Source organism: Gavialis gangeticus, unplaced genomic scaffold (genome assembly GCF_001723915.1).
Source record: "Gavialis gangeticus isolate Ggan-Ray unplaced genomic scaffold, GavGan_comp1, whole genome shotgun sequence".
Lineage (NCBI taxonomy): Eukaryota > Metazoa > Chordata > Crocodylia > Gavialidae > Gavialis > Gavialis gangeticus.
In genome coordinates, this window is record NW_017729025.1 from 97,358,568 (window position 1) to 97,368,771 (window position 10,204).

A 10,204-nucleotide genomic window follows, 5' to 3' on the forward strand; every position below is an offset into this window, starting at 1 on the left:
GGTGGGGGGGAGGGCAGCTGCCACCTGGGAGGGCATGGGGTGGTGCCCCCATATCTGCGCAGGGCAGGATGGGGCAGGATGCTGTTCAGGCTGGGGCTGGGGCTGGGGCTGTGCTGGGATCTTCCTGGCGGGGGCTGGGCCAGGCTGCATTGCGCTCAGGGAGTGTTGGGAGCGGGGCTATGTGGAGGGGACAGGGACTGCGGCCACCCCAAAATTTGCCATAGCCCCGCCAACACTCCCTCTCAGCACTGCCACCACTTGCTCAGAGTGCAGTGCAGCTTAACCCAGCCCTTTCTAGGAAAAGCCTGGCGCAGCCTATGGCCCCAGCCCACAGTGGCAGCCCACCCTGCCCTGCGCAAATCTACGGGCACACTGCCTGCATGCCCTCCCGGGGGGTGTGCAGTGGCGGAAGCTGCCCCCCCACAACCCTCAGATGAGCTGCTCATGGCTCTGTCCTGTTCCGTACCCTGCCTGAGCAGCGCCTGCCCCAGTCCCACTCCCTCCCTCACCCCAGGAGCCTCAATCTGCCCCACTCCATGTCCCTTCCCACCCCTCCCACCTCTTCCCCCACCCCAGGCTTACCAGCCAGATGCTGGTCTCCAAGCTGCTGGGCTGCACTTCTGACCCCATGAATGCCACAGCTCTGCACATGCATAGGGCATTTATCAGCCACTTTATCGGCTGCATCAGGCAAAAAAAGTCAATTTCCGATTCTTTCAATTTTCCCTATATTGGTGCTGATCTGATATAGAATCAATGTATAGGTGTACCTCTAGCTCTAGGTATTTTTCTTTTTCAATAACCATTCCTCATTTTATCCGGTATTTTGCTAAATAGAAACTTCACAGGTTGTTTTGCCACATTGTGTCCCAGATTTAGAATTAAGCTTGACATTGAAAAGTATCAATTGATCCCATCACCATTGTCAAATACAGTCACAAGAATGACTGACCTGATATGTGAAAATAATTGCATTCCACATTTGTAAAGGAATATGTTCTTTGGCATATTTTTTTCTTCAGGCTAGGAGAAAAACGTGCTGATACCAGAAAATTAATATTTTCCCTGCTATTACACTGCTGGCTACCAGGTGGCAGCATTGCAGTGATAATAATTATACATTTTTCTAGAATGTTGTATATTGCCTTACATTTATTTATAATTATAAAGTGACTTTAATACCAAAAGTGGTTTGTGAACTGTGTTATAAGGACTGTTTCACTTGTCATGCAAATAGAGACATTTCTAGCCGGGTTTTCAATAGCTATTAATACAGAACAGCAATGCTAGAAAATATGGACATTTATACACACACATTTTTGTGCAGGGACCTGCCAGAGATCCGGTGGGTCAAAGCAGATTCAATTAATTGAGTCTGCTCTGCATGCAAGCTGACACGCACCATGCTGTGGCGTGTGCAGTTGTATAAGTGGTGAAATGTGTATCCATGCACAGAAAATGATGGTGGTTCACTTTTGAACAAAAGCACCTCCCCTGCGTCTTAGTGCAAAAGTACACTACCACCGTTTTCTCAGCGTTGATGGGTATGCACCATTAACGGGTTATATAGCTGCATGCCCCACAGTGTTGTGCACTTTTCAAAGCATTCACCACTGCGGCTTGTGCATGTATATAAATACCCTATAGGAAGAAACCAACGAAGGAAGAATCCTGCTGTTCACATGAAAGTAAAGCAAGGATTTAGGGAGGCAAAAATGTAATTAATCTAATCAAAAAATCTTCCAGAGCAATGAATAAAGGGAATGGCAAGTCCCCTCTTTTTGCTCACAGGATTCCCAAATCAGTTTAGATTAGTAGACCATGTTTATGCCAGATACTTTACAGCAAAATTATATTAAAATTTTTGCAATAACAGTTTGTGTGATGCCTCATCCTAACACTAAACAGTACTTGGCTTTTGCTCTGAAACCTTAGGATTTATTATTTATAGGACGAGCTGGTAGCAACCTGCATTGGTAGCATTGCCAGTTGAAAACTTGATAACAATTCTTGTTTTCAGTGGGCATGTCTACAGTACACATTTACTCTAGTTGCCTAATTAGCTCTGCAGTAAACATCTCACAGCTACACATGCAGTGCAGAGGAAACTAATTAACTTCACTTAAATACAAGTACTAACCTGATGTGGAATTATTGTTTACTCTGCAGCACTACACATGGAGATGGGGATAGAGCTGGCTGGGGAACAAGGGTGCTTCAGTGCAGGGGCTGCTTACCAGCTAGCCTCACACTGGAGCACCCTTATGCCCCAGCCAGACCCTCTGCAGTGCATTGAGCTGGGTCAGAGCAGCCCCAAGCTGGCAGGCTGATCCCCAGGACCCGCTGCCAGTCAGGGCTACTCTGACCTGGCTCAGCATGCTGTGCTTCTGGGTACACATGTAAATGGCATGCCCAGGAGCAATAGACCCTGCTGCACTAAGTGCCAGAGTTTATTGCTCCTCATTAACTGCATGTGTAGATGTGCCCAGTTGCTTGTAGCTTTTGCCAAAATGTAATCATTTAGGCAGAATTTTTACATACCAACTATCTTCCTCAGGCTGCACTTTCTTTTTTTAGGATGGCTGGGGGGAAGTGCAGGGGAAGGGAAGAAGGGGGTCAAAACTTAGCTACGGAAGTTCAGCCACTTGCAAGAAAAGACTAAGGAAACGTGTATTGTTCTTTCCAGGTTAAAATTTTGTGGCCATCTTACAGTGCCTCCATATTTTGCACCACGGACTTGGCATTTGACAAGGATGCAGCCTTTTGTGTGTGACTGAGTCCCTAAATCAATCATCTCACATGCAAATCAACGCAAATTTGTCATTTGGGAACAGAGTCCCCAGCTCCAAAACTGAGAGGCCAGGCCTGGCATGGGGGCAGGGCTGGGATGATGCAGTGGGCCAGGATGTGTGTTGGGGGGAAGCCCACACTGCAGGGGGCCCCCAGGCTATGCAAATGCCAGCTGGTGGGGGGGCAGGGGCATAAGGCTCCATCCCCACCCGGGCTGCCATGGCAACTAGTGCTGGGAGCCTAGGGTTGGGTGCACCAGAGGGTCTGTGGTGACAGCAGGGGGTTGGGGGCATGTATCTGACAGCCAATCAGGGATGGCCCCACTTAGCTGGGCTAGGCTGCCCTTGGCAATATCCTGGACACTGGGAGGCACGAGGAAGTGCCCCCACCTTCTGGCCTGGCCAGTGCAAACACTTGGCCCCCTTTTGCACAGAGGAAGCTGAAGGTGGAAGTCTGTTCCTCTGGGTCCATGAGAGTGCCTTTGGGAGTTGCTCTTTGATGTGTAGATAAGGCAGGATTCCTTCCCTGGTGGTGTCAGATGGCAGAAGGGCAGAGAGGTGTAGAAATCTTTCTTGTTGTTCAGCAATGAAGTTTAAATCCAAAATGGGCTAAAATTTGTCTCAGACCAACACAGCTGCTAAATAACTTAACACTACTTGTCATCAGTATTCTGTCTACATGGTGGGCCCAGAAGGCAACAGTCTAGCCTGAGCTTCCTCTCAGAAGTCCTTTGAAAATTGAGGCTTATGCAAGTGGGAACAATCAAAACAATAACAAAAAATCATTTTTTGCCATTTGAATTTTTATTATATCTATTCTATAATGTTCTGGATCCTGTGCACAAACAGGTTCTGCTCCAAAAAGCCCACAAGTAAAATGAGAAAAATAGACAACGAGGCCAGGAAAACCATAAAAGCAAAGTCATCAAAGTTATTTTGCATGGTCGTTACTTTTATTTGTGCCAAAAATACACATAAACAAACAGCAATGCTTGGAGCATGAAGTGCAGTCCCAAACTTTCTGGGGAGGATTCCAAAGAATTTCTATACAGTGTTCAGCAAAATGGGATCTTGAGTATATGTCTTGCTCACTTGTGCTACATTTTTATATGAGACTTGGGGGGGGGAATAAAATTTTCATCTCCAAAGATACTTATATAGCAGAAACTATTTACAGAGTAGCCTTGAGAGGAAAGTCAGAACTTTAAAACAGGATAGAGTAACTGGTTTCCCCTTGAATGTCCAGAATCAGATCTAGTAACCCAGAATTTCACATCTGAGAAGAATCAACCATTAAACTCTGGCTTGAAGGATGGTTCAGGACTGACACGGCTACTGACAAGAGCTAATGTAGGAAGGGATCATTTTTAAAAAACTCCACAATAATTACAAAAATGGCCTAAAGATTAGAATACATGTATGTATGTGCAGCATCAGTCTTGGGCTTGGAGTTTACACCAGCAACCAGTCCTGGGTGGTTTGAGCAATCTTGCTCCTGGAACTTGGCTATATTTATCCTGACTGATACATGCTGTCAAGTGCGCCCTGCTCTTGATAAGGTGCAACTGATGACAAGAGCGAGGGGTCAAGGGGGAGGAGCAGGATGCGGGACTTCTAGTCAGTATTTCTTTAGTGGGGTCTCAAAAGTCTTTCAGTCTCATTCCAGTTTAGCATGCATCTTGGTTTCTAGGCACTTCTGGGAGCTTCAAGAGACAAAAGTTCAAGATGCCAGAGCCTTCAAAGAAAGCAGGTAAGGACCACAACTAAGAGGCAAAAAGAGGTGGAGCACAGTCTGACTGAAAGAGTGATTTCCAAGCAGAGACAGTCTCCTTGTACTACAGAAGTGAGACAGCTTAGCTCCATTGTAATTGGAAAAACAAATAACAGATATTTTTAGCCAGTGACAAAGTATTTGGGGGAAAATAATAAGGAGTACTTTGTAAAGTTAATCTAAAAAAAAAGAGCTAGATTCTACCCCAGGGAAATGAGTAATTATTTTCTCTGAAAACCTATGGTACAGAATTCATTCCAGAGGCTTTGAGTAAAGGGAAAGAACAAAAATTAAATTATTTTGTTCTCAAAATCTTATCACCACTCAGTTTCTCTACTAGGCAACTTCAGGCCTGTAAAAATGTGTGTTCTCTCTCCCAGGAATTTTCTGGGCAGTGGAAGTAACTCCCAGTCCTTTTTCTGGGTATTTTCCAGTAAAATTTTTGGGTAAGAAATTTCCACTGTGAAGAGAAGCTTCGAAGCAGCTGATTAATATTTTACTGTCTCTCAGAGACTCAGTTGTGTAATTCTGGCAAGTAACTACACCCCAACTCTGAGGAAATAGTGGGTATGCTGTAGAGTTTATGCATACTCCCTTCTTGACCTCCTCTATCTCTGAGCCAGCAGATAACTAGTCATCTACAAAAACCAAGGTCAAAACAGACTCTACCACAATCAACCTCCCCCTGAAAGTAAAACATGTGAAAGGGAACCAAGATGAGATTTAGGATATTCCTGAGAACCAAGCAGTTAGTCACAGGCCACCTGTCTATGCGTGGAAGAAGAGAGTGATAGGTGGTATGGGAAGGGGGTTGAAATTGCAGGGAATCTGTCTGTGCAAGGAAGAGGAGACCCATGAAAGGTAGAGGTAAGTGAGGGTTGCTGTCTATGAGAGGGGAGAGAAGGAGGGACATTTGAAAACTCTGAGTTCATAATTAAATTTAGAAAAATAGGTATTAAAAGTTAAAGTTGGATCTGTTTGCAGATTGTATACAGGGAACACGCAGCAGAAAATAGTACTAAGTCTGAGAGTACACCTTGACTTTTAGAGCTAGTCTCATCTCAGCGACATTGGTATAAATCCAGTGTCCCTGACCCTTGAGTATGGTCCCTTGATGTGCTCCACAGGTGTGTTGGTGCTGGAGTGTGCATATTAGATAGTGCTTAAAAGCAAGCACTTCACAGGGGGTCAGTAGCATGTGACCAGTGTTTCTCAGATGCTGTAGGCCTTGGTACCCTTTAATAAAGCCCTGAATTGGCATAAATCTGCTGTTATAATAGCTAGGGAAGATTTTTTTCCGTCATGCCCACAGTTGCCAAATTGCTTACCTATATTAAGAAGGTGAGAGGAAGGATGGCTCATTGTTAGAGGTCCTAGCCTGAAACCATTCCCTGCTCTGCCCTGTCACTGACATCCTATGTGAACTTAAGCAAGTCCCTTAGTCTTCTTCTGTGGGAGCCATGGAGGAAGTATGCTTCTCGTGGGTTTCACCAGATTCCTTGTGATCTGACGTTCCTCTAGCACCATTGACACTGAATGATGGATACTGAATGATTTAAGAAGGGCTTTCACTTTTGGTTGGAATACTTGGTATTAGCCACTGCAGAAGGCAGGATATGACTCAAACCTAAGTTTATTGTAAAGGACTGCAAAACACTTAACTACTGGATTACTTAAATGAGATTTTCTAAGTTCCTCTTTCACTATGTCTCTGAAAGGAAAGCACTGTTGCCAATTCTTGCAATTTTATCACGTCGTGAAGTATTTGGTGTTTTTCTTGAAAGTCAAATGACTGGAGTCAGGTGACCATGAAATTCTGGCCCTCTTTTACAAAATAAGCACATTTCCAGCCCTCAGGACTGAAGAGATGAGCTTAAAAACATAAATCCTAAACTCTCAAGAAAACCAGAAGACAAATAAAAATACACCCCAATTTTATTATTTTAAAAATCTTATGATTTTTAGGCAATGTCAAATCTTTTTGATACCTGGCTTATGCTTTCTAAATGCTGAGAATAGGCAATAATGGGAAAAAGAAACATGATGGCAAGCAATACTTGCCATAGTCTCCTCTCCGAGGTTGCATAGCTTCAGAATTATCAGACTACATCATGCCTTTGACTGAGCAATCCATTTCTGAATTTTAAAGTACTTTTCACCATAATCACTAATTCCTGTATATGGATTAAGAATATGCCCTAAACTTTCTGAGGTAGGAGGCACTTGACCCTCTGTCCTGCTGTAAGGCTACCCAGCTCTGCCACTTAATGTGGAAGAAGAACATACACATTACTTCCAATCTTATTTGACTCTCTGAGATATTTCATGGCTCTAACCCTGTGCAGCTCTTATCTCTGGCCAGTAGTTCTAAACCTTTTTAGACTCAAGGCACACCCTGTTAGATTCAAGGCACCCCTCAGAAAATGCTAGCTAATAGCTATTGGCTTTAACTTATTTTTTGACTTTGGAAAAAAAAAAGAGCAATACTTCTGTTGGAAAGAATTCTAAAAGAACACAGCAGGTCAAAATATTTTTTACACTGTAGAGTTTTATTTGAAAACTTGGGTTTATCTTGTGAATCGTATAGGCATTTGTACATCTAACAGTGACACCCTGCAGCACCCTGGTTGAGAATCATTGGCTTAGACAAAGACAGTTCAAAAACTGTGATTAATCCCAGGGCAGAAGGGAGATGGGAGGGGAGGGGAAGGGGGCAAAGGAAAGGTCCAATGCCTAATTCATTTATAGAAAACCTAATCCAAATCTGTCAGATAATTCCTGAAAAGGATCCCTCCAGTCTCAAGAAATAACAGTGCTGCCAGTTCTCCATTTCATTGTGTTTCAATACTTCAGGGCATTTTGATACAGAATAATGCAGAATATAAATTCAGGTTGGGCTGCACAAGCACAAAGATGGAGGCTATAAGGAGCTTATGCCCTTGAGCAAATCAAATTTCCTGCCTTTGGTACTGTTTATAAATTGCACTAAGAACTCTAAAGAGCCATGGTCCAACATGTCACAGAAATAGGGACATCCTGTGTCCTGACCAAGGGAAGTGCCTTGAAGCCAGAGAATGTTCAAGGGCTTATACCCAGACCAGCTGTCTCAACAATCTTTTCAACATGGAAGAAAGTTTTTAATAATTTAAAACTGTAACCTTTAAGTAGATTTCCTAACACATTCCTTTATTTCCAGCTATTCAATAAAAACATTTCTAATACAAAGTATCATTTTGCTTTTACATAGAATTACAAACAATCAAAGAGATACTGCTCTATAGAAAAATCTGTCAAGAGTGTTTAGAACTTCTGTTGTGATTTATGGTTTCAAACTGACCTAACAAGTATTGTGTAATATCAGCCCTAGATACTTTAAACCAATGTGGAAATAACCTCTACTTGAAACCAAGTCACAGATGCATTACTGAATTAAATGTAAATGTATTAAGCCAAGGGGGAAATACATTTTATTAGAATAAAATAAGCACCATTTCATGGTTCATTGTTGTATATAAATATACTTATGACATATCATGTCTAGAATCACAGCACACACTGATTTAGAATTGTCCTATAATAGATATTTTCCCCTAAAAATAGATGCAACAAACTTTTTAAAAAATCCCCAATCTTTTCACAAAAATGAATCTAACACTTTCCCCCCTTGTTTTCCCTATATATGGATAAAGTAAAAACTGGTAGAAAGTCCTAATCTTACACTCAGGACTCAGCATTGTCATGAATGGGTCAGTGAGTTTTAAGTTCTTATATCTCATAGCTTGTCATGGCTAGAAGCATATTTGGAATCTGCTTGGAATCCACTTGTTGTAGTGGCACATGCAGCATTAATTTCTAGGCTGTCCTAGGTATGAAATGTCAGACTTCAATATTAAAAGATTTTTACTTATTTAAAACCAGTTACTATCTTTTTTAGAAGTTTTAGAAGAGTATTAATATTACCTTATCTGTACATCAATGGGTTCATATCCTCAGCTGGTAAAAGCTGGTGTATCCAGGCAATCAGGCTATGCCAGTTTATACCAGCTGAGTATCTGCCACCCCTGATAAGTAAGGAAACTTGTATTTACAGGAATTAAGAGAAAAATACGGTACAAAATGGACAATTAAAAAAATTCTAAACATTTCCAAAATGTCTTAAAAATATAGGATAAATAAAATGCCTCTTGCTATGGCATGAAAGTTTCATTCATGTTTTTTATGCACTGATAATTAAAACTTGACTTTGACACCAACATAATTAACATAGCACAAATGCCTACATAAAGAAAACCTTATATCACACCACTGTATGGTGTTATAGCAGTTGTGCCTGCTATAGTTAAGAGTGCTAAATATTTTCCATTTTAGCCATTTCTGTGTGTGCAGATTTTTCTTTCATCTACTGGTTTTAAACTTTTCCTAATTGGTCTCTGCTTAAAAGCAGAATTTTTTGGGACGTGTAAGTAAAATCCCTTTGCCTTTTGTGGTTATGAGAAAAATAAGAAAAGAGGTGAAAAACATCAACCATTCCCCTTCTAATATTTTTGTGAGAACAACAGAAAACAGTCAAACTGGTACTAACCACACTTGGAGCACTGACATTGGGGTGGGGGATGCTTTACTGGAAGAAGCAGCACATTAGTTTGACCCATCTCCACAGAATCTGTAGTAGATCAGGAGCTTCGGTGGGTTTTTTTGGCACTTTTATCTAACAGCTGATTCGATCAGCTGTTAGATAAAATTGCCATAAAAGCTCCGCCAAAGCACCCAATTTATACAGACGTTGGGTGAGCCAGGTCTAAGTAATGCACTGCCTCTTCTGGGCATACACTGGGCTTGGCACAGGGGTGCACAGAGTTTAAAATAAAATGCTGTTTATGAGGTGTTTTTTACATCTGTAAGCCAATGTATAAATAGGCCTCAATGAAAGACCTCAATGCACTTTGAAGTTGTTTAACACCCCTGAAAATCACGCCATTTCTATTTAGCCTCCAAACATGGATTAAAGAATCTAGATTTAGAGATCCATCTTAGAAAATTTTGGCTAGGTTTTATAATAGAACCTAGCCTTCAAGCATCTCACTCCACAGTGCATTGGTAAATAATACACTGAAAAAATTAATTTTGTGTAGGTTTAAATTGTTCAGTTACAGCTCCAGACAGTACTGTAATGATGAGGGATACTGGTTTTCTCCGTTTAAAAATCCTAAATCCATGTTTTTCCATGATTCAAATGAAACGCCACTATCTATCTCTCTATCGCTTGAACACAATGTTTTATTGATATACCTACAATTTTAAAGCAATTTGGACATTAGCCAACCAGTGCCTCAATCATTATAATAAAATAAATTCTAAATACCTATATATTTTGGCATTTGATTTTGGGGGTTTTTTATCATAGAAAATCAGAGCTCCCCCTAACCCCCTCACTCATCAGGATGCAGGTCCACTTGTGGCTGTCCCCCCATCCCCCATTTTGTGGCACTGAACAGCCCTGATATGCCAGTGCCCTGCCCATGCCATTGCCCCTCACTCCCAAGCCACAACCCTCCAAGCTCTGCCAGTGCCCCTCACCCCACCATACACACCCACACATAACACCCCCCACCCTCCACAATATACAAAACTAAGGATTTTGTTA

At 42.0% G+C, this 10,204-nt stretch overlaps 1 protein-coding gene across 1 annotated transcript in view; it reads left to right on the plus strand.

Moving 5' to 3' along the window:
• Positions 1-4,443: 4,443 nt before the first annotated feature.
• The window catches only part of MYBPC3 (myosin binding protein C, cardiac), a 125,888-nt gene continuing 120,127 nt past the window's right edge, over positions 4,444-10,204 (plus strand). Inside the window, exon 1 of the mRNA XM_019519242.1 lies at positions 4,444-4,539. Within this exon, the coding sequence (XP_019374787.1) occupies positions 4,515-4,539 (25 nt within the window). The 5' untranslated portion in view covers positions 4,444-4,514. The remainder of the gene's footprint in view (positions 4,540-10,204) is intronic.